The sequence below is a fragment of the Spodoptera frugiperda genome, chromosome 27 (assembly GCF_023101765.2).
Source record: "Spodoptera frugiperda isolate SF20-4 chromosome 27, AGI-APGP_CSIRO_Sfru_2.0, whole genome shotgun sequence".
Taxonomy (NCBI): domain Eukaryota; kingdom Metazoa; phylum Arthropoda; class Insecta; order Lepidoptera; family Noctuidae; genus Spodoptera; species Spodoptera frugiperda.
In genome coordinates, this window is record NC_064238.1 from 506,109 (window position 1) to 531,070 (window position 24,962).

Genomic DNA, 24,962 nt, shown 5'->3' on the forward strand with positions numbered 1-24,962 from the left:
AGTATTATTTTCCCACATGAGATCTCAACTGTCCCCACATCCAATAGGTACCAATAATATAGACGCAAGGGCGGAACGAAATAATCAGTATTTTTCTGGATCCTTATCCTCTTTGTAAAATTACTGTATTACCGAGTCAGAACTATTTTATTATAGGACAAAAACAATATAAATTTCGCGATGTATAAATAATGGTAGTAGGTAAGTATCTATAGGACTTATTTATACAAATAAAACAATATATGATAAGTGCTTATTTTATTAAACTTCGCACCGTTATATACAAATATAATGTAATAATGTATAAATAAATAACAATTCTTTACAAAATATAATCGATTATGTGTCGGCGCGGCCGAGTGCCTGGTATGGTCGAGCCGCGGCGAACAACTAAACACGAAGGCCTCTGGTCGTGCCGGCCCATCGGAGCCAGCACTTGTGAACTATAAGATAAACAATGATACATAGCAGCCGTACATGGGGACGATATACGATATGTGGCAGACTGACGAGCGCATCACACTCTACGACCGGTTCTATGGTATACTGCCGTGCAGACCCTAACTCGTAGCTTTACAACGCAGTAACATACACATACCTAGATCTAATCAAGGTTTTGTTAGGATGCTTTAAACTGTTACGAAAATATTGTGGCGCCCACTTGAGGGAAGCAATATCAAGTGTCAGTTTTTTGCTGATCCCAAGTAAAATTATTTTGTTTGTGTTAGGTATATATATTTAAACACCAGGACCTGATTAAATCTACATTTAACACAGCATTCAAAACAGAATCATGCCGATGTCACCAGGAGAGGCAAGAGACTCCTACTTCAGACCTAATTTTGCATGTATGCAACTAAAATACAGTTGTGGCCGTTACTTCTACCATGGTGTGTCACTGTACCAAGTAAATATCTGTATTCTACAAAAACATTTGAGGGATATAAATTAACATACAATTAAATGCTGCGAAGAAACAAAAAACCGTTTTAGGTAATACCATCTTTGTTGCCATTTAGTCCTCGTAGCAATCAAAATTACACCACACATTAATAATATAAAAAAAGAGTGTTAAAGTTTTTCGCGGTTCTCAAAATCGATCATCATACCTACTGCATTTTAGGGCCTGCACGGTAGTATAGGTATTCTTCACCTTTATGTCAATATCCGATTATCTAAGCAAAAATTGTACCTAGGTACCTTTGAAAGGATTTTTGATACGCTTTTATATCAAACGCAAATGTCGTATACAAATTGATCAGTAGCAGCGCGACAGATTTAAATTTAAAAACTAAGCCGATAACCACAATAATTTAATTTGTAGATCTAGGTACATAATGTTACAGACCTATTGTGCGTTAGGTACGTTACGTAGTATATAAACTTAACCGTCCGGTGCACTGCTTCTAGATATGTAGGATCCGTATATCTCGGCAGGTATCTACTTAGATAAGGATAGGTAAGAGGAGAGTCACGACGCGCTCGTCGTCCGTCTGTGATACTGGCAGACACTCACGTCACAACTTCACGTCCACAACTTCATATTCCTGATGCCTCTTAATATTGACTAGGTATTCTCTTTTCTTACTCAATAAATAAAACTTGTAAACACTACAAACTGTTCCAACTCAGTGAGATGTTTGAATCGATTCAAAACAATGACAACTTTATTAACAGCTATTCGTCTACCTTCTACTTAACCTAACGTGTCTTACAAAATGTCAGGGTATTACATACCGGCATCGGATATTTAGGTAAGTAGGTATAACATGTTTCTTTTAAAAATCCCTGTTTCATATTGTTCGTCCTCACTTATTATAAAAGTAGCACTATTTCAGTGTGCGCCGACCGAGTAACTTATAATTGGAAAACTTTTTGGAACACATCATGATTATATTTAGTAACTTATTGGCTATTAGTAGATGCCTTACATTACTAACCGCCTTACACAAACAGGGGTTGACTGATGCGTCTTTGTCGGATAAATAAGCACAAGTCCGGTGAAGTGTCAGGCTCAATGTGCTACGAGTTACAAGCGGTGAAAACTAAATGTGGGCCTCGGAGGCGGCTGCTAAGTACTGTTAGGTATCTACATGTCGTGGGCTGGAGGTAGAATGCATTACATTATAATGTTATTCTGATGATATCACAGAAACGTTTGTCCTTTCCACAAAGTATAGAAATAGTGTAGTCGTGACATATCTACAAATACTGCAAAATAATAAATATGTCGATTGTTGTGCTAGTCAACCCACTGCCAGTACTTTAGATAAAATTATCTTAAAACGTATATAAAATAATTTCTTACAAATGCAATATAATAAAATACTTATTCTACCTACACATTAAAATATTTTGTAGCTACTTAACTAGTTGGTGTTTGATAAAATATGTCTTCGTTATAATATCTATTATAGGAAGATAATCCACTAAATATCGATAATAACATTGTGTTCACGTAATGTTAGCATACACTACACATGATCATGTACCACTCTACTCTACTGATGCCTTACTCTACAGTTGGTCAACCGTACTGTGGCCGCCTAGTTGGGGTGCTCATGTGCTGTACTACTACCAGCTGAGTGTAGCTTTGGGTCCCAGGCAATATGATGGTATTCGTGTTTGACAATGACAAATATTAAATACGTTTCGTGGGAATGTTCACTCACTGCATGTGCTACATAAGTATTATCCAAATAAGTACTTAACTCGGTATGTATTCAGTGCAAACTACTGTTTGATTCTCTTTGTCGAAAACACCATAATTATGATTAATTAATTAATTTTCTTCTCTCATTTAACTAATAGGTAGGTACAGCTACAGCGCAGTGCAAATAGCAAAGAATTGTGCTGTTCTGGAACGGACGATGATAGTGAGGAGACGGGTCCCTGGCGCCGGAGCTAGAGCCAGCCGGCCGAGTGGTGCGGCGCGTGGCCGTGCAGCGGCGTGACGCCCGCCAGCCGCGCCAGCGCCGCGCAGCGCCCGCACGGCGCGCCCTCGTCGTCCGTGGGCGGAGCCTCCCCCGCCACCTCGCTCGCCTCGTACCCGCAGCGCCCGCACGCCTCCTGAGAATCGTCGACACGCGACTCAGCACCATCCGCCGCAGCTAAAGCCCGAGCAGGCTCATCGAGCGAGCGCCCCACCTTATGTGCGTCGTCATCCAGGCTGGCCAGGAGCGGCTCCCGGCTGCCGCCGCGCCCCGCCACGCTCTCGGCCGTGGTGGAGGGCGACACGGAGGCCGGCGGCGGTGGCGGCCGCGGCAGCGGGCCGGCTGCGGGCGGCGGCCGCGCTGGCACCGAGCTGGCGCGCTGCAGAGCCTCGGGCCCGGCCGCAGCGCGCGCCTCAGCCCCCGCTCGCCGCGAATCCGAGAACTTCTTGCGCTTGCGTTTGAGTGCTGCGAGTGCGGACAGCGGGTGCAGCGGGCCGCCGCGCGTGCTGCGCTCCGGACTGCGCTGTGAGTCGCTGCCCGAGTCCGAGCGGTCACTGCCACTAAACGATAAACTCAGCTTAAATCTATATCTAAAAGCTACCTCGCGCGGTTTCACCCGCTGGCACTACTCGAATAATTAAACTGTAGAAGTGTACATTCGTAGGGGTAGTAGCGGGGGTGTTACTGCATAGACACCCTACCCAAAAATGTGATATCATTTTTTTGTCTGTCTATCTGTATGTATGTATGTTGAAGCATCACGCAAAAACTGTCGGTACAACACTGGGTACCATTTATACTAAAAAACAAACTTATTGTGCGGCTCGATATAAGTACCACAAGTATAAGTTTGTCGAATGTAAGGTTACCCGCAGTAAACCTATAACTGTAGGGCCAATGGTCGAAGCTTGAACCGCTCGCGGTACGTGTGTGCTTTGACGTCTATGTCGCAACAGGATTGTGAAGTCCGCCAGGTTTTTGAGATTGCGAGGGTGGTAAAACCGATGGTGCTGTCAAACTGTAAATCCAGGATGGTCGCTGCTCGAAATTTTAAATTTTTCGTCATGGCTGTTGTTTTTGTGCGTTAACTTTAAGAGTAAGGGCGACATTTTTCGAACCATAATATTTTCGACTCACCTGGGTGTTTGTCGCGCATGATCGCAAACAGAATCCTCAGACCTAGAGCGGCCGATGAGCCGCGAGACGCGCGCGGCGCGAGCGGCCTCGATGATGGTGCCCCAGCGACGCTTGTGGGAGGTGGGCTTGCGGCGCGCGGCCGCCAGCGTGGCGGCGCTGGCCCCGTCCGACAGGCTGGACTGGCTGGCGCGCAGCCGGGTGCCCAGCAGCGCCGTCAGCGAGGCGTGGTGCGCCGCGCCGTGCGAGCCGCCGTGCTCGTGGTGCAGCGACGCCAGGAACTCGTCCACGGGTGCCAGCGACCCGCCCGGCGCGATGTTAAACCCTTTCATGAGTCTGCGCTCCTTCTGCCGGTTCTTCTTACCACCTCCGCCGCCTGTGTTGTCCAGCATACATGTGGCATTAATTGTAATAATTTTTATTAAAATATCAATTTATTTTTAATATATCCTTATAAATATTTAAAAATATATAGTTAGTTAGTTACATAGGTATTACGAAATGCTAATCGATATCATACAGTGTACCTAAGTCTCTATAATGTGAATTAAATAAATGAAGTGATTGCTGTGTAATGTTGAATCGTGCCCTGCAAGCATTCCCACTTATTTTGTCAAAAGTAGTTATAAAGGAGACTGATAATAAAGCGGTAGGTGACCTGGAGCCCCGGCGTTGACGGTGGAGGTGTTCATGCCGGAGTTGCGCAGGATCTCGACGAGCTCGCAGCGGAAGGCGCTGACGTCCTGCTTGATCTCGTTGACGTCGTCCTCCGTGACGCCGCCGCTCTCCGCGCGCCGCTGCTGCACCGTCACGTAGCGCCGCACCAGGTTGCGCATTATGCCCTGCTCCGACTCTTACGTTATTTCCTGCCTTGCCATTAATACATAAACGAATAAAAATAGAAACGTGCCAAATACCTCACCCACCTGATAACGGTAATCCCGCTCGTTTGCTTGTTTGGCTTTCCTCTGTAAAAGAAAATTGTTCAAGGTATGATAAAATATACACACACGTGCGCCAGATGGTGGGTAGCTGTAGGAACTGGTGGAGGCCGACATAATGATAACAACGTATGGTGTACCCGTATGGTGCGCATGTGCTCGCGCTTGGCGCGCGCGTGCCCGCACAGGCGGCGCTGCAGCCAGCGCCACGCGTACAGCGCGGACTTGGGCGACGGCAGCACGTTGAAGGGCGGCGGCGCCGTGCCCCCCTCCTCGAAGTAGCTGATCCACAGCTTGCTGCGCGCGAACTTCCACTCCACGTCCGCCCGCTCCTGCAAGGTTATGATCCGGCGTCTAACGGTGGAACTTCATTTTTATCGTACCGAAATGTAATCCACAGATAGGCTATATAGGTACAAATACAATATGTTAATAGATGTCTACTTAATAGTAGGTGTTGAGATAATATGACTATTTATTTTAAATAAACTTGTCACACGAAGTGAAAACACAAGTATCTCACAGAAATAAGTTGGTAGGAGTGGTTCATCATGGCGATGAGCAGGTTGAGCAGCACGATGACGTTGATGACGGCGTACGTGCCGAACATGAGCATGCCCCAGAACCGCGTGAAGATCTTGATGCCGTCCAGCTCGAACGAGTCCAAGTCGACCAACCCGAACGCCGCCCAGAACAGCGTTTGCATCGTCTCGAACAAACTGCAACACAATTTTGTTTTTTAGCTAAGTTTTTCTACAGCGTTGTGCAAAAAAATTATTGACCACACTACAAATTATTTTAAGCGGGAATCAAACCCACGATACATTGGGCAGAATTCATTCGCCCAGCTACTGTGTCTACTAAGCCTGCAGTCTAGACATTGAAATATTGTTTTTAGGTGAAGTACATAATACTAATGACGGTTTTGTTACTCAAAAAGAATGAGTAAGGAGTAGGTATGTATACGTCATGTAGGTAGGTACGTGTTATTACTTGGCAAACCGACGCCACACGATGCAGGCGTCAGGGTCCGGGAAAGTGCCGTTGGCGGTGAGCGAGGTGCCGCCCGTCGTGCAGCGCTTCTTCTCCATGTCCGCGTAGTACCACAGGAGCTGGTTCAGACCTGCCGAGGGTTGATCATCGCCTGTATTAGCTAGCAGTATTCTGACTCCTGGCCATTACCTAATTAATTTGGAGTTAGCGTTATCCAGTTTCGACCTGGGAGCGACTACCATTAGTTCTCTACAAACCATGCACTAACTGGCGTACTAAAGAACATAATGATTACTTAAACTTTTCCTTTGTAACAATTTTGATATGAAAACAATTGCTAAGGCAGTCCTTAGCAATTGTTCTCGCAAATGCGGTAACTCTCTAGCCCAAGATACCCAAGATACTCTTTAACACACTTACCACACGAAAACGCAAAGATCACCAATATGTCCAGGACGAAAAACTTGAGGATGTCGAGCACCATCCGACTGAGCGAGACTTGCAGCGGGCCCAGGTGAGGGTTCACACTGAAGATGTACACCAGCTTGAGGCTGCTGAATATGTTAGCTGCGGAGAACAGGCCCTCGGACAGCAACATGGGGTCCCAGGCGTCCCACTGCTCGCGCGGCTGGTTCCACTGCATGCCGGCTGCCATCTCCCGCCGCACCTGTCCATGTCACCCTAGCGCTGTACTCGTGCACTGGCATTACTCGGCCACATACCTCAATACAATGTACTTCTGTTTTACCTGAAAGTGTGAAACGATCCGTAGTGCGACCGTGGCGACGTACAACGAGTTCGTCACAAAGTCGATCACGTTCCACATGTCGTGCACGTACTCCCGCAGCCCCATGTCCCACAGCTGCTTCACCTCGCTCCATATCAAACCTGCGGCGAACCATATTGTTATGCACTTCTTCGGGTCACTGCACTTGACGCAAACATGAGTAAACTCCATAGAAAGAATACTGACCGCTAACCCACGCAAGGATAAGCCATTCAACGAGTGAGGGCGGAGCGCCACGCCGCGACAGGGGCTCGCCGTGTGGCGCAGCGCCCCATAGCAACCCTCCTGCCGCGGTTTCTATTCGCTGCGATGCCAGTATCAGTAGAACTGAAATAATATCGGATAAACTAGTATCCAGAATCGATGATAACTTGTTACGTAAGTAGAGAGGGTAGAAAAGTATTTTACATAGGAACATGAAGTAGCTCGCGGAGTGGCACAGGAACTTGATGAAGGGCTTGCGCAGCGTGCGGCCGGCGGAGGAGTGCGGCGCCACGATGTACGCGAGCGAGTACAGCGGGAACATGGCGCCGATGCGCACCATCTCCGCCGCCTGCAGCAGCATGTTCTTGCGCCGGAACCCCGGCACGCTCTCGTACCAGATGGACGCCAGCAGCTGCTGCACGTTTGGGTGCGCCACGAACTGCAACATGCGCCGCGCACGCCTCACTTATCCAATATACATATAATAAAACTCCGTCTGACCGTCCCGTTGTTATATATAATAAGTTTCTGTTGTTAAGAAAACTTCTAACAAATATTTTAGACGTGAAAACATAATAATAATATAGACAAAAAGTCACTTCAATATAATTTGATGTGAAAACCTAACATACGAATGCGAATTTCAAAGTATAAAAAAGGTAATTCATGTAAGTGACTTGATGTTTTTTATTGGGCCTAGCAGTCACCAACTCTCAGAACCACTGTTACTCCTGTAAGCGAGGAGCAGACCAGCAGGCGGCTTAAGTGTGGGAGAGCCATGCTTCGGCACGAATGGGCCGGCTCGACCGGAGTAATACCACGGCCTCACAGAAAACCGACGTGAAACAACGCTTGCGTTGTGTTTCGTTGTGTGAGTGAGGTTACCGGAGGCCCAATTCCCCCCTTCCCAATCTTCCCCATCCCCATTCCCGAACAACAACCCTTAAATTCCTAACTCCCAAAAAGCCGGTAACGCACTTGTAAAGCCTCAAGTGTCCATGGGCGGCGGCGATTGCTTACCATCAGGTAATACGTCTGCTCGATTACCGGCAAGTCCCGTAAAAAAAAAAGGTACAACCATGAAAACACCGAAACACTGAAGTTCGGCGCGTTCCAGTGACATGAATTATAGTATTAGGACTGGACCGAAATAAATCTGAAGAGATTATTTGAGAAGACAACGAATATTACGAATAGTTTCCAGTTCCCTCGGTGATTAAAAATGCAAGAAACAATGCCTTTATTAGCACGAAATGGCTGCACTGAAAAAAGTCTAGTTGCTACGCATCATGGAATGTAACTAATAACTAAGTGGGTCAGAGATTTAGTTAGAATCACACAAACACTTATAAGCCGTACCTTTTTCTGCCTTAGTTTTATAGCAAGTTTAAGTCTAGAGAGGCGCATTCTCTCAGGCGCGCCCGGCTCTGGTAGCGGCACCTGTGGCGAGCCCGTCTCGTGGTTGAGCAACACTTGCAGTTCATGCGAGGTGCGCGTGTGGTCCAGCAGAGCCGTGGCGAACTCCTGGCACTGCGTGCGCAACTCCTGATATTCAGTCTTAAACTCGTGCTCGAGCGCCGACAGCCGCCGCAGCTCCCACGACAGCTCGAATGCTGTCAAGATGGGGTCCTTAGAAGAGAGCGCGATAAGCGAAGGTGAGGCGAGCGCACGGTACGCGTTGATGCGCGAGCGCGAGTGGCGCAGCGAATCTTCGCGACGCGAGCGCACGCACTCGTCGCAGCCACAGCGCACGTCGTGCGGGACGGGCAGCGCCGCGCCGCGGTCCAGCAGCAGCTTGATGATCTCGTAGCTGTCGCGGTGCGCCGCCAGTATCAGCGGCGTGATGTCCGCCGTGAACGTCGCCGTCTCCGGCGGCAGCGCCTCCCAACTCTGTAATATGTCAACCTCTCGCCACAGTTGTTTGTCTATGACATTTGTCAAATGTTTGGCTCGCGAGATAGAAACCAGGTACTCACATTAGGCTCGCCAGGCTTCCGCGTGCGCTCCTCGTGGTCGAGCAGCGCCTCGACTGCCTCGACGAACTCCTCGGAGATGGCGTGCAGCAGCGCATCGCGCGTCTCCACGCCGAACTCCAGCAGCAGCTCCACCATCTCGAGGTTTTCGTTGTCGATGGCCATGAGCAGCGCGCTGCGGCCGAGCGGCTCCACGCAGTCGACGTTGATGTGGCCGGTGTCGCGCGCGCGCTGCAGCACGCGCCGCGTGCCCGCCACATCGCCGCGCTCCACGCCCAGCAGATACTTCTTCTCCTCCAGCGACAGCACCGCCATCTCCTGGTGCGGCCGCACCACATTCTCCTCCTCCGTCATTCCATGAATACTGTGCCGCTACAAACATAGATTTAGATTGTGGAGATGCCATAAACTGAACGTAAACTCATGACATGCTTATTAAACATATTGTGTGGAAAGTTCGAAGTATTCGACACAAATTAGTATATAGGTACTGACAACTAGAGAAATCAAGGCCCATATTGTGCAGCTCTACCGGATTCGATGTATTACGAATACGATCACGAATACCTAATTTCATGATCGTAATGTTACCTACATAGTGATCTAAAGCGATATTAATAACATCATCGATCTCCCGCCCGGTAATACTTCAGGGAGCAGTTTGCTCTAATGAAATGTGTCTCATACGGTATTGCTTTACCGTATAATATTATATACACGCAGACATGACCGGATATAGATTATACATCACAAGTCACCGAAAGACATGATGGCGTCGCACCGTCGCCGTCGCGCGTCACTTCCGTGGTTCAACCCATATAGCGTAACCGACCACACATTGTGTAGGGGACATACATTGGATTTAGAAACCCTAAGCATAATGTATCATACAATTAGTGAGGTTATAATATATGCCGTTCAATGCTCATAGCAGCGTACAACGGACAGTACAGAAAGCATATATTATAGTGTATGCAGGTTGTAGGGTCCGTGCTGGACACAAGACGGAGCGCTGCCACTCATTATGCAATATTGGTCGCAGGAGGCCGGGTGGAGGACTCCGTCGCTCACTATTATATATATTTCAACCGAATCACTTGTTTGAAATAGCTTAGCAAGTGATGTCGCTTAGACTAGGTGGCCCGGCCCGACGGTGTGGCCCATATTGTGCAGCTGTATGAAGCAATAACAGAAACGGGCCGGCCAGACGTGTCCGCAGCCGATGACTAAGTGTTGCTCGAGTAAATGTTTACGCGACTGAGCTCCAACGGCGAGCCGCGCGAGAGCTTCGCTGCGAGATACTTCAATAAACCGATTTATTGTTTCATTGATCGCCGAAGCAATCTGCCCCCGTACTCGTATGCCACTTGCAAATCATCTTCTGTCACTATTTAAAACTCAAAAAACAACAGAAAATCTACATGTGTACACACCTGCACATCGTGACACCTACATACCTGTACTATACCTACTACCAGCTGAATTCATGCTACGTCCGTGCCACATTATGTCTGCAAGCTCCGTCGTGTTACATCTTATCAACTGCAGTACGGATGTTGAATGTCATTGCAACTAAACTGCGTAATGTTACTCGCGACACATTCAGAGATTTTGTGTCTGATTCCAGCACATTCCCAATGTTTCCGCCGGGACCGGGCTCACGTGAATTATTTCAGTAAATGGTTTTCACGTTGGCACGAAAAGATTTAGTCACAAGCAAAAGCAAGTAATTGCTAAAGTCTGAAGAGAAAAGTTACACAGGACGCTGTCCGATCTCCTCCCCCCCCCCTCCCGCACCGCGCCCTGGTGGGCCCTGGGCGCACATGGCAGCTACTGTGGTACATTGCTACGGCAAAGTATTAAAAACTTCTGTAATATTTTCTCTTTTAACAAAATTACTAAGTAAGTTAGTACTCAGTACTACTAGGGGCTCGTTAGCTGAGTCGCTTAGAGCGCAGAGTGCCTGCTACGTGTATATGTGACCTCGTGTTCTTGGGTCTCGGGTGACAATTACAAATCGAGTAAATGAGTATTCTAATTTATCGGATATCACCGTCCAACCTCATCACCACAAAACAACGTAAACTCTGTACATAAACAATAACTGCACAGATCTATCTACCTGAATAAAGCTTCGTGGATTTCCACAAACTATTATTGAATTGTTGTATTATGTAACTATTAAGTACATATTCATTTCAATATATTACGTAGTAGCGGAGGTTCCTCCGCGATACTTTGTCACCGCGTCTGTTACAGGGGCAAGTGTGTAAATGGAGTGCCGAGGCGCTGCCGGTGGCGCCCTCCTGCGAGTAAATATCTTCATTTGCATGTCAAAGGACTTCCATATTTCACTTTGAATTGAATTCAGCCTTAGACAAGTGTGTCAAAATGTTTGCGCGCCGCGACGCCCACACGCCTGGCCCGGGTTGCTCTTTGTATAACGTACAATATTGGACTTAATGTGTTTCTCTTTGCTAATTTCAAAGGGTGGTGTTGCGTAATGGTGAAAAGTCGTGTATTTATCCTAACTGATTTCATAAATGGACCTAAGTTTGTTACCTGAGTTGTGACACTGATGTACATTTTATTTGTAACATTATCTTTACAACTAAAACTCTATTAAAACTTAAAAACTGACAATGATAACAAAATAAAAGAAACATTACCTTTTTTTTGTTTTTTTGTTGACGGAGGGAAACCTTCAAAAGGCGCCTAGCTTTTTGGGGAAAAAACTAAGGAGTGTGGGATTTTTACCGCACTAAAACCTCCCCGGTGGCCACCATCTGCACCTAAAGGAGGCACCGGGCCCTCTTAGTAGACCAACCCCGGAGCCCCCGTGGTGCAACGCCTGTTATGGCACTTCCCTATGGAGACCTATATGTCATCCTTATACCTCTCTGTGCAATGTAGTGCACGACGACACGAAAGAAAAAAAAACATAAAAGAAACATTACCTACGATTACCTTAATTGTTAACTAACTCTTCACCTAGATCTAGGATTAACCTTTTGGAAATTGTTCGGGTCAATCACCGTACAATAAAATCATGTTAGCGTAATTGCGATACCGCGCTATATGCAGTCAATATTTTATAATAATTAAGTAAAAACATCAGTTCACTTTCGTATCCCATATCAGTCGCGACTCATCTCATCCTATTCACCTCAGTAGTTTTAAATCGTATTGTACGTGATTGTGCGTGAAATATATCTCTCTTTTATCAATCCTAGTATCTCTGATCTTACCCCCAACCCCGAACAGAAATGTTGCATACTTTATAAGAGTCAGGAGCACGGAAAAGGAAATAAGCTTTCACCTGCGGACAAAGTTGTGTTTCTTATCATAGTCTTAATTTAGTGGTAGTCGAGTCTTATCCAAAATAATCCACGTGGATCTTTGTTCATTACGATATCTGCGGATATCGGTATAACGACAGAATAGTGATATAATTATACAATGATATTCATTCATATACACGATATGTAATGGCCATTGACACATCCACCATGATCGGCCAAGTGACCAACCTCAGGCTCCTAGCGCCTCGTCTCTCCACATACTTCGCAGCTAAATTGAAACGTAAACAAACAAGCAGGTACGTATGTATATACCTACACTTACAACAACCATGGACAGACATCACTACAGCTTTACTAAAAATAACATTTCATAACGTTATGGACTGGCAGAACCCACCGGCACTAAACAATAACATCGGACAGATACGTGGTGTTATAACACTCATACCAGTTCCCAGCTCACTTGGAAATATAAAATGCCAAACCGCTATCCTAATTATATACGAGTACAAGTACATTATACAACATGCCTTATGCAAAACCGATGCAAATGCACACCTAGGGCGTGTACTTCCTCGGGCAGGAGATCTACTCCCCCGTACCCACGAACCATATGTGATCGTCCGCAAGCAAACATATGCGCATTGGGACAGAGCGAGGACGCAGATAGCTAAATGCGCGAGTGCTGCGACGTAACGTGCAGGTGTCGAGGCGTCGATGTACCTTGACCTTGTTGTCCAGCGGGCGCGGCTCCGGCGCCAGCAGCGCGCCCAGCTCCACGCGGCAGGTGGACGGGCGCCGCGCGTCGCCGCCGCCGCCGCCGCTGCCCCCCGACATCTCCGAGCCGCCGCTCTCTGCGCACACACAGCACACACACTACCGTCAGCGGCGGCCGCGCCTTGCCCGCGCAGCCGCCGCGAGCGCCGCGGCCTCCGCGGGCGCTGGCGAGAGCGGCCTGCGCAGCGATTCACCGCGTTGCAATGCGGACGAGGATATATTTAGCGAGGGCGGGCGGAGGACTGCCTTAACGCGCAAACACTCACCGGCGCCATCTCCGCTGCGCGCGCCATCCCGCGTCCGCTCCGTGAACTGAAACAGAGCGAGAAGTGAGTATCGTGCAGAGTGCGCGCGCACCGGGCGCCAGGGGGCGCTCACCTGCACGCGGCGCTCGCGGCGCGCGGCGATCTGCCGCGAGTGGCGACGCAGCGCCTCCAGCGTGCCGCGCGCTCACCGCTCGCCTGCCGCCGCCACCGCTCCGCGACCTGCAAGGTTCGGCTGTGAGTTCAAAGCTCCTTATTTATTGTTATTTCATCGTAAAATATTTTTGTGTACAGGTTTGTATACGTTGCCGTGTCATAAAAGTTACATGTTAATTTTGCGCTCCGTGTGTGCTGCCCGAGCATGGCTCGTCCCTCTCGCGATATCTGGCTTCATTGATGTTTGTTTACACATACCTAATGCATGTCTTTTCCTAAACATGAACACCTCATAAATTGTGAATGTACTACATTCTAAAACATACTTTAAGTCGGGCATCGCTTCCAACAATTTCGGTGGGTAAGCATAGCAAGACGTGGCTATGTAGATAGGTTAGGTAATATGTGCAGTCTGTACAAATCGCAATGGCATCTGCATGCACTGATCACGACATGCCCCATCCAGACAAAGCCGTATTTACATATTCTAGTTGTAGTGGAAGCGTCAATCATTTCATAATAAGCTAAGCTAACTTTAATTATTTAAGTAGTAATAAGTACAATTTATTGAAAATTTACCAACAAAATCAAGTTCTAATCGTAGATCACATCAACAGCCATCACAGATAAGCCCACTGTTGACCAAAGGCCTCTTTTCACGTGGAGGTTTGAACATTAATCACAGTACGCCTGCTTAATGCGGGTGGGCGATTTGAAACTTATAAATATAAAACATAAACTCAGGTTTCTCCAGAATATCTTCCTTCACCAGTGCTATCGAAATAATCTTAGAAAGTACATATAACTCGGAAAGAGTCACATGGTACTTGCCGGATAGTGCCATATATAACCCAACTGACAAAAAATGGGGCTCTGTCGACCTGATTTTGTTTTCCTTTTATTCTCAGTTAGCGCCCTCGAACGTCACTATCAAAAATATCAGATCTCCTCGGCGCTCGGGCGCAAACATAAAGTTACAACTTACAAATATCTTTACTACGTTACAGTTACAGTCAAAGAACCAAAACACATGGGTGACACAGTACGTAAAGTATGTTAAAAGAAGTCTCTGCAATGTTGCTTCAGCCCGCGGGCATGCTCACAAAAACGTCTTTATTGCGACTAAGTTTACAAATAAATGAGCTGATCCCTGCGGAAAATTGATCACGTACTTGAGCTTCACTCACAAAGTTCCAGAGAAACTTATCCAACACGGGGATGAGGGGGGCGCGGGGGGCGCGGGTCGCTCACACGGCAGCCTCCACTCCGATACATCGGTCCACTGAAGTTAAAGCTGAAGCACAAGTTTCCACAGTTCTACAATGTAATGGCTAGCTAACCTCGTAGTAACGGCACCGCCGTGTACTGTGGCACATTTTCATTAAAATACAACGATACGATCATAATCACTTGCAAATTATTTAGTTACGACAATCTATTTTCGAGATCATGGGATTTTAATGGGGTTAGAAGACGCCGCGCCGCCATTACAACACAGCCATTGAACACAGCACACAATGTAACGCGGCGCGAGTTTTATATTAAATCCTTGTACAAAATATTATGTTGTTGCTCCAGACGGGGCATGCTATAAACCTGATTAGTTACGCTGGAAAATGTATCGATTTGTAGCCTCTAGAGATTTTAAACGGTAAGGAAATTGGAACCATTTTTAGCCGATGAATCATTGTTTTACGTAAAATGTACAAAAGAAAGGAAAGTGGTGTCCGCCTGCTAACCGAGGAGATATACAGGGTGACTTTGAATTCGACGTATTCCTCTCGGGAGGTGATAATACAACTAATTTCCTACAAAATTAGCCCTGAGGTCCTTGGACGGAAAGTGGCTAGTTTCTGAGATATTCAACATTTTTGGTTTTGGTAAAAAAATCCCGAATTGATTACAAAAACATCAATAAATAAAAAAATACTGGTTGGATTTTAGTTATTTTAGTTTTAATCAATTGCCAATACATCAGTTATCATTTATAAATACTAATAATGGCAGAAATATCATTTGTTTTAAAATAGCAAGTAATTTCCTATGAAATTTTGTTTTGTTTCACTAATTTGGTCAATAGATAACTGGATTTATTTCGAAAAAAATATATGACACTAAGCGTACAAACTATTAGAAAAACTTCCTTGGTTTATTAGCTACCAAGAAACGTAAAATTATTTACAATATTCCCAAAAACAAATGAATTAATTGATGATAAGTAGAGTGTAAAGAGAAAAGCGCAATTTCAAAAACATCTTAATTTGCAAAATTTTGTTCAAAATGATCTTCCCTACGACGAATACATGCCTGAACACACTTCCTTATCCCTATGACGTTCACTCTTGGGCTGAATATGCGTTTTATTTCGTAATTATCTTCAAATATGTTTCGGAGAAGAATTACGATACACGGCCAATTCCTTCTGTATAAACAAGGGACTTCATGTAAAAATCAACCGGCGTTAGGTTCTGGTCATTGTGCATGCCATGTAGTTGGACCGCCCTACTAATCCAATGCCTGAGAATCAATGTTTTTGACCATTGCCGCACAGTAGTTCGATAGGGCGCTGGATAAAATATCACAATATCCATTATTAGCCACAAAAATTTAACAAAATCCGAAAAAAGTAAACCATCGTTAGCACATCGCGGAATTCAAATGTTTGCATGTCTATCATAAATAATTATTTGATTGGACTCTACTTTTCATACAACAATTTAAATGGTGAGAATTATGAAAAAAAATTAAGGAATGTGCTAGGGTCATTGTTTTAAATTTGAATTTAGAAACAAGATGAATGAACTTTTTCTACTTATTTAATTAATTTATTATTTTGATTGACGAATTTATTCCACATGACGATTGTCAAGTGCATTATCGAACTACTGTGCGGCAATGGTCGAAAACATTGATTCTCAGGCATTGGATTGGTAGGGCGGTCCAACTACGAGTACATGGCATGCACAATGACCAGAACCTAACGCCGGTTGATTTTTACATGAAGTCCCTTGTTTATACAGAAGGAATTGGCCGTGTATCGTAATTCTTCTCCGAAACATATTTGAAGATAATTACGAAATAAAACGCATATTCAGCCCAAGAGTGAACGTCATAGGGATAAGGAAGTGTGTTCGGGCATGTATTCGTCGTAGGGGAGATCATTTTGAACAAAATTTTGCAAATTAAGATGTTTTTGAAATTGCGCTTTTCTCTTTACACTCTACTTATCATCAATTAATTCATTTGTTTTTGGGAATATTGTAAATAATTTTACGTTTCTTGGTAGCTAATAAACCAAGGAAGTTTTTCTAATAGTTTGTACGCTTAGTGTCATATATTTTTTTCGAAATAAATCCAGTTATCTATTGACCAAATTAGTGAAACAAAACAAAATTTCATAGGAAATTACTTGCTATTTTAAAACAAATGATATTTCTGCCATTATTAGTATTTATAAATGATAACTGATGTATTGGCAACTGATTAAAACTAAAATAACTAAAATCCAAACAGAATTTTTTTATTTATTGATGTTTTTGTAATCAATTCGGGATATTTTTACCAAAGCCAAAAATGTTGAATATCTCAGAAACTAGCCACTTTCCGTCCAAGGACCTCAGGGCTAATTTTGTAGGAAATTAGTTGTATTATCACCTCCCGAGAGGAATACGTCGAATTCAAAGTCACCCTGTATATTATACATATGTATGTAGGAGACCTATAGTCTAGTAGTGGATACTCACGGGCTGTTAATGATGTCCAAAATAATAAAATGGATTTATGCTATGACTATTTAATGTACCTATATTTCGTGCGTATCAAAAGACCATTATAATTTGTTCGACATTAAAAAGTATTAGAAATGAATCACGGAACATGTTTACACAAAACGTTGATCAAACATGAACCATGTAGCCTGTAGATACCTACGTAACATAAAAAGTTGTTTAGGATATAAAAAATCTGTCCGAGCTGGCAATATTTGTAATCCGAGGCGGAATGGCCGCACTAAGGCCACTATAAATTGAATAACACTTCATCATACATGTTATTGTATTGAAAATTGTTCGGATTCATTGCTCCCGCATGGGTTTAGATCTGACATCATAATAAAACCCAAACGTCACGTCATCGAGGATGTCTGTACCGGAGAAAGACATTTTATCTCAGTACCATTACCAGTACCGCCTTTAGGGATTGGTAGGCAGAGTGCGGCGTGAAATCAGCATAATTATGTAGGTGGAAGATGTGTGTGCCGGCCGCGACACGCGCCGCTCGACACAGCGCGACAATGGATTGTACGTTACAATAAGTGGCTTTTGTTCGTTTCTGTGTATAACTATTTAACTGTAGGTACATTAGCCACCGAGACTCCATTTGTCGATAAAGTTGACTACGAATGCTGAACCGACCGACTTGGAGTACATTCGGCTTAAAAACGGAAAACTTAAAAGCTTTGCCCAAGCACCAGTCGACACTCGCCGCTCGCCTGATTGACGACACAAGTGTTATATCTCGATAGCTGTCGACTGATAATTCGACGACTCGTCGAACAAATGACAAATATGGCACCGACGCGCGGTTGTTCGATTACGATCTTATCTTCTGTGCGACGTGATTTCACTGTTTATCACATTTTATTGCGCTTTTAATTAATACAATATTATCTACCTGCCTCGTTGGTTGTGAGTCGTATTACTACATATTACTATATTGGCAGGACCTTATTGAATTGCTATTTTGCACAATTTGCTGAATTAACAAACAACATCATATTTTTTTTAAATTAATTTTAATGTGTATGATGTATTGTATGATTGTAAACGCACCCACGGCATTGAAGAAAGTACAAGTGTGAGACACAAATAAAAAAGAAAATTATATGTTCACTAAAAGCGAAGTATAACCGCATATCACTTAATTTATTTCCCAACGGAGTAGATTGGAACTCATACCTTTTCATGTCAGATAACCCTCAGTTTGCTAGTAAATTAACCAAAGTAGCCGAACCAAGTATAAACTTGCAAAGCTTTAAAAATTAATTCCATTAATAAACATTACACAGTGCTTCTTACTACACAAATGACAATGAGAGAGACACCCCCTAGTAAAGGGGGGGGGAGAGAGAAGTGTCATCAATAAGGCAATAAATAGTCTGAAGCAAGTGTTAAGTGGCGTCAACCGTCGGGTCGGGGCGGGCAGCGGGCAGCGCCGCGCGACACACACACGGGGCCGCGGCATCGGGGGCGACAGCCGGGCGACCCGCCGCCTGCAAGCACTAGACAATGTACCAGATAACCACGTATAACTAACGACAGAACTCTAGTAAAAATGTGTGATTATGGTCGTAGTTAAATTAAATCTACAGCCAGCTTTGATTTTATAAATAGTTCTAGGTAGCAGTAGCGAAACCAGAGACCATCCTGCGACGACGTCACTTATTACAATTTGATGACGTCAACGCTTGCCTGACGCAGGTCTAGGGACGTCGGCGTGTGCCAGCCGTCACTATTCATGTAACGTTAAAACATCACGCCTTTTATTCTTCGGAGGGATGGCAGCAAACGCACGTAATAAAATGGTACAACCACTTCTAAGTATGGATTTTGACCTTCGATCACTCCGCAAAATAAATGACATTGATAATTTGTAAAATTGTGCACAACTGCGCATATCCTATATACAGTATAAGAACCCCAGTTAGCACGCAGTGATGATGTACCAACATGTTAGTATATCCTTAAGGCGCGGTCTGGGATCACGGAATGGATTTGTTACGACCATCGATAACGCATTTAGCCACTTGAAGTTTACAGCTTAAAAGCTTCCAACTCAGCCGGCGCGTGCGCAGATCATCACCGCAGGAAAACAAATATACAGAGTGATTTTTTATTGGAACAGAATCTCGTATGGGGTTATAGAACACATCATTTACAACTTTTATGTGGAAAATCTTTCTGCTAATAAAGTAAGATAATTAAGAAAATAAATACGGAAAAAGTCTAATCTAGGATAGGTGACATTTAAACAAACATTACCCTAAGTAACTTTTAGTTACGCTACTTTGACCTTGTTTTACATAAATCATTTACGTGGATGTACTTTACACACATTCGCAAATTAATTAATTAATTTTTGTGGCATGACGCATTCACAAAAATTAAGAAAAACTTTTTGGTTCCTTTGGTTCTACATACGTAGCACAGTCGTAGCCGACGCGCTACGTACTAGCTCGTAGAGGTCTGCTACAAGTGCTACGATGACGTAGCCAAAGCGAAGAGGTCTGCTACGCGAACGTAGCCGAGGCGTAGGGGTCTGCTACAACTGCTACACCGATGTAGCCAAAGCTTAGAGGTTTACTACAGTGAGCCGTAGCAATTTCGTAGCGACGATTGCGAAATATTTGACAAGGGGTGTCTTTACTGGGATTTTTGTATTTTACTGTTCTTTTTGCAATTAAGTTTTTACAGTGTTGTATATGTAATTGTATTGAGAAATGGACGTGGGACTAAACCACAAGTGCGGTCGTTTGTATTCTGTTTGTTGTTTCACAAAATTACGTGGTAATAAACTGCCGCAGTTCCGCCCTCCTGCCGCCATAGCCTTTATAATAATTGGCAAATAATCAAGAAATAGTTACAAGTGAACGCAAATATTACGGAAAATAAGTACATATTACTCAATGCCGTATATAGAAATGGATCCTAAATTAGGAATGCGAATCGAGACGAGAACGGACATGATGACCTCACGAGAAGGGCCTTCGGAAAGGTCAGGTGCCTGGCACTTGGTTCACCAGGTCGATCCATCTTTTGCCCGGCCAATTTATAACTACTTAATTAAGGTAGGAACAGTACAAACTCGTACTGAGGCCTTAGTACGAGTTTGTTTTACGTTTAACGAAATTGAAACGAGAGCGAGTTCGGCACTCTGATTGGTTGGTTTATTCGGACCGGCCAATCAGAGCGCCGAACACTCTCTCACTTTGTTTTCGTTCAACGTAGAGCAAACTCGTTCTCAGGGTACTGAGTACGTTTTCTAACTATAATAATAAATGTTTTGAAGAGATGTGTAGCTATTTATATAGAACAAAGTAAAATAAATAATTCTTTAAACAATGAATTAAGCGTCTGCATTACATAGCTATATCACTAACTTTGATTACGCTCCGAAACAAGTTTACTCCTGAAGAACTACTTCTAGGCTACTTTTTAATGCGAGGATCAACTTGAGAGAAATTTTAAAAAGTCTACGGCGGCGATACAGCAGGAAAAAAGGCGGTGTAAAATAAGTAGCAACGCCGTGTTGTAGTCGATCCCCCATTGTACAGGTTGCCTAGACGACTCGTTGTCGGCGGGCGACGGAGCGGCGCACGGCGCGCGGCGCGCAGCGTGCAGCGCGTCACACACGCGTTCGACTAATTCCTCACGCTGTGTAACAGAGCTCCATGTGTGGAATGTTCTGTTCTAGAATAATTGAATGTTTTTGACTTGCTGACTTTTCGGGACATCAATACGTCTTGTATTTGAAGACCATATATACGTGATATAAATCTAATAAACATATACATACGTCCTATGAAGATGTATAACATATGGATTTCACGTCACTAGTAAATATTATATGTATAGTAAACGTCATAATCACGCTGTTATACAAAGGCCCACTTTCTGAAGCCCCTTCACAAAGTGTAAAATAATACATACAAAGTATTTTTCATGTTAAACCTTTATTTTAGGTTTTAATGAACTGTAGAATGTTGTAGTTGAAAAAAATAGATTATGGTATTATATGGTCATCAAGATTAAGAGTGTGTATGTGCCAAAATCAGATGGATCTGTCGCCAGGATGGAGGCAGAATGCCAATTACTTTTGATCCAAAGAAACAAACAAACGGGCCAAGCTAAATAAACCCGTTTATTAAATAAGAAATATACTCTATGCAGACATACTGCCGTAAGATTACCCATAATTAGATATAGATATACTTCTAATATCATCGGTAACTTTACATATATTCATAAATGGTTCGTTAAAGACAACTTCGTCTAGATACCTGTGTGTCGCGCGGAGTGGCGCGGGCGCGGGGCGCGGGGCGCGGACGCGGGCGCGCACTATGCTGACACATCAAACAACAAAGACACGCCGGAGCCGTCCATAAAAGTTATTTTTATTACTGTAAACACTAACTACACATGTTGTAGGTACACATAAAATGGTACGTTTAAGGAGATGGTTCAATGTTCCGCACTTCAGCATCTCCGTCGCACGGGGAGGGAGGCACAATACAATTTATATTCTAGCTATTTTTGATTTCTTCTGACGGATGTTTGATAAGTTGAGTTTTGAGTTGTGAGTGAGCCTGGTCACCATGCCACATTACAAATATTCCATTAAACCGAACAGAACCTTCGTGAGTGGTTAAAATAAAAAAGAGTGTGAAAAAGTTCATTTATACAATTGCTTGGCGCTTTTAGTTAATTTGTGAACGAGTAGTCCCTCGAGAAAGCCCCGACGTACATACAGTTACTCGTTACTCGTCTCATTGTAGCACTGTGTATTGTAGCGTGTATTGTTCCATGCGTTTGATGTGCAAGGCCACATCAACAGGTATGGTCCACTTGAGATCAGAGAGTGTGTGACGTCACACTCACAATTACATACACAAAAATCTCCGGCAGTATAACAACTGTATGGTACTAGCTTTAGTTTGAAACTTTGTCTGACATAATATACTCGTAGGTAGCGCTGGACATCAGCGTTTGATCCAATATCTTACTGTTTGACTTGAAAACAAGAAGGAAGTTTTCGGTTCGTCGGAAACTTTCCATCTTTATTATGTTTCATGTATGTTTTGTACGAGTAAGGGTGTCCTATAGATGTGGTCCCATCACTATCAAGATCAGGATTTAATGACTGAAGCCTGAGAAAATCTAAAGTTTTTCCTAAAATACGAGCAGTGTGCGCATTTAGTACCTTTTCAATTATTTGCGTTCTGATAAAATATTCATCTCAATAGAACGAGCTCAAAGCTCTCTTGGATGTCGCTACACACAGTCCGTACCGTGTCCCTACATGGCAACTGTATGAGTCTTGTAAAATGCTGAGAGTGCGATCATTATTTATATTACTCACTGTACTAAAACAGCATGCTGCGCTTGCAATTGCATAACTTGCTGAGTAACACGAAGAGACGGAAAGGTATTGTCTGTGTTTCTAGGTCTGAATCAAAGTATGTGTTTACCCATAGATACTTTGCTTTTTTAGGTCCATATTTGTACAATAAAATTAATAAACAAACATGAGTATGTGATCTAATTACGCAGGACTCTTATTTATTTATCTTCTTCATTTAAGTTATGAAAAAAGTGAGGAGTTGTTGACTGTCATCAAATTGATAATATGAATGTATAAATAGATAGTAAGTTAGTGTGTTAAGACTTAATCTTTGTGTCCCTAACTTATGTATGTGTATAAGGTTTGTGTTTAATAATAAATATGGTAAGGTTTTGCAATAATATCCCAATATTATATAATGTCCGCGACCGTGACGCCCGTGGTACAGGTTACATTCTACACAGGCATCGTATTATAAGATACTTAGAATAGTTATTTTAGTTGTATTTTGTACAAAATGGAAATAAATAGTTATATTTTTGTTGTTTGGTTGTTGTATCTCATTTGGATAGACCGGGAGGAATGAACAACTCCTCAGTGATTAGATGTTGAACGTACATATTACTATTTCAAAATAAATTACTTTAATATAAAAATATATAATGTATATGGATGGTCTAATTCTAGAGCTTATTACTTTCATCTGAGTCTGTTATGATTGATGCGAGAACTAATCTTGATTACCTGTGATTACGTTCTTATTGTACTCGCCTCGAGTTTACAGAGGAGGTTGTATATTTTATTTACTTACAGCCGCCTCGTGTTTCATTTTTAATTCAATGATCTAATCTCATACTAGCTGTGCCCTATAGTGTATTAATACTTCATTTTAATAAGTAAATAATATACAGCAAACATATCAATACATTTTTAACCGACTTCAAAAAAGGAGATGGTATTTTTTTCATTTAGAGATATGTAAGTATGTCTCTACATGGTTATACAAATAAAATATGTAAATATAAATCATTATAATTAATGAGATGCTCCGCCTAGTACAGGAGTTGCAGCAGGTTGGAAGGTTGCGGCGGGCTGGCCCAAGTAAAAAAAAACTCCTTCTACTACACACGTAAGGGACTGTTGTAAGATGATACTTAAAACTGGTTTGTGTGATATCTCTTTAAGAAGACACCCAGTTTAACTAATACGAATGTACCACAGTTTCGGATGCAATACAAGTTACCTGCACCGGTCACCTGGACGATACTTTTAATAATAATTTCTAAACGAGTTACACTGTCATCAATTACAAACAAATATAAATATATCACATGAAGATTTTAGCTCCGAAATGTTCGCATGCATTTACATACACCTACTAATTACTTCTAATGGATTTAAAATACACATAAAGCTTAATTGTACAATAGGTACTTACCTACCCTAAGGATAACTGTCAATCGTGACAAGTGTAAGTTAGTCAGTCATGTAGTACACGGATGTACCCTAATGTACACCATCGCTCAAATCAGACAACTAAAACGTACCTCACTACATAATCATTTCGAGAAATACCTGAAATAAATCCTACTTGAACAGATACTGCAAACACGACACTGACGATCATGTAAATTACAGATAATAACACCAGGAACTAGGTTAGCTCGGTAATGGTTACGATTGTTCCAATCTAATTCGGGACGCGGAACATATTAAATTATGATTTTATGCACCGGACTGTACTTCTCTGCCGGTGAATGGATCCATGTGCCAGCTCCGCACACAGCTATGGCAGCTGTGCGCTGTCGGAGGCATCACGCGCGGTTATACGAGACAGTAATGACATTGTGAGGCATACCTATTAGCGGGAGTGCCTCGAGTGCCGGCACTGGTGCTCGCGCCCACTCCAGCCCGCGGGGACTGTCACGGAGTGTAAACACGCGACGCGCGGCGGGTCGCGAGCGCGCGCCTGTGCCGCGATAAAGTCGCTCCAAAACTGCGGAAGCTCGCCGTCGGTCGGCGGCGCCTCGTCCGTGCGCGGTGCAGGCGGTGCACGGCGCGGCGGCGGCGCGGCAGCACGTGGCGCGGCCGGTGCGGCGCGGTGCATGCGGGCGGCTGTCGGGTGCCGCGCGCGCCTCGCACTGCCGCGCCGCCCCTCGCCGCCGCCGCGCCGTATCGACGCCCGCCGCCGCCGCCCTCCGCCCGAACTCTACGACCTAGACACGCTCGTGCATGTGCCGAAGAGCCCGACTCGCGGCTCCGAGCGCTCGTCTAACAATATATTATTATTACGTTAATATTCCTTTTTGAACTTAATGCAACGTTCAGTTATAGCTCAGATCAAAAAACCACCAATACTATGTCTTTATTAAAAAATAAAAG

At 43.9% G+C, this 24,962-nt stretch overlaps 1 protein-coding gene across 3 annotated transcripts; it reads right to left on the reverse strand.

Moving 5' to 3' along the window:
- Nucleotides 1-243: 243 nt before the first annotated feature.
- On the reverse strand, nucleotides 244-24,766 carry LOC118263510 (transient receptor potential-gamma protein). Of its 3 annotated transcripts, XM_050705434.1 has the most exons (18): nucleotides 24,439-24,762; nucleotides 13,423-13,529; nucleotides 13,311-13,356; nucleotides 12,991-13,121; nucleotides 8,969-9,337; nucleotides 8,352-8,882; nucleotides 7,197-7,431; nucleotides 6,975-7,115; nucleotides 6,750-6,889; nucleotides 6,422-6,668; nucleotides 6,002-6,131; nucleotides 5,532-5,727; nucleotides 5,149-5,340; nucleotides 4,994-5,035; nucleotides 4,726-4,909; nucleotides 4,071-4,443; nucleotides 3,148-3,493; nucleotides 244-3,069 (listed from the first exon to the last, which is right to left on the reverse strand). In XM_050705434.1, exons 4-18 carry the CDS (start codon nucleotides 13,102-13,104, stop codon nucleotides 2,905-2,907), a joined length of 3,405 nt encoding a protein of 1,134 aa, XP_050561391.1. In that variant the 5' UTR covers nucleotides 13,105-13,121; nucleotides 13,311-13,356; nucleotides 13,423-13,529; nucleotides 24,439-24,762; the 3' UTR covers nucleotides 244-2,904. The 3 variants fall into 3 exon arrangements, with proteins under 3 accessions (XP_050561391.1, XP_035431438.2, XP_035431439.2); XM_035575545.2 differs by having other exon boundaries at nucleotides 244-3,493; nucleotides 8,352-8,897; nucleotides 24,439-24,766; XM_035575546.2 differs by having other exon boundaries at nucleotides 244-3,493; nucleotides 24,439-24,763.
- Nucleotides 24,767-24,962: the final 196 nt, after the last annotated feature.

What these genes read in the sequence shown, in the direction of transcription:
- LOC118263510 (XM_035575545.2), bottom strand. Translation starts at nt 13,104, where the DNA reads ATGTCGGGGGGCAGCGGCGGCGGCGGCGGCGACGCGCGGCGCCCGTCC. An exon ending in GAGCTACTTCATGTTCCTAT is followed by an intron (nt 7,116 to 7,196) that starts GTAAAATACTTT and finishes ATATTATTTCAG; the next exon opens with TTCTACTGATACTGGCATCG. An exon ending in AGCACATGCGCACCATACGG is followed by an intron (nt 5,036 to 5,148) that starts GTACACCATACG and finishes TTTCTTTTACAG; the next exon opens with AGGAAAGCCAAACAAGCAAA.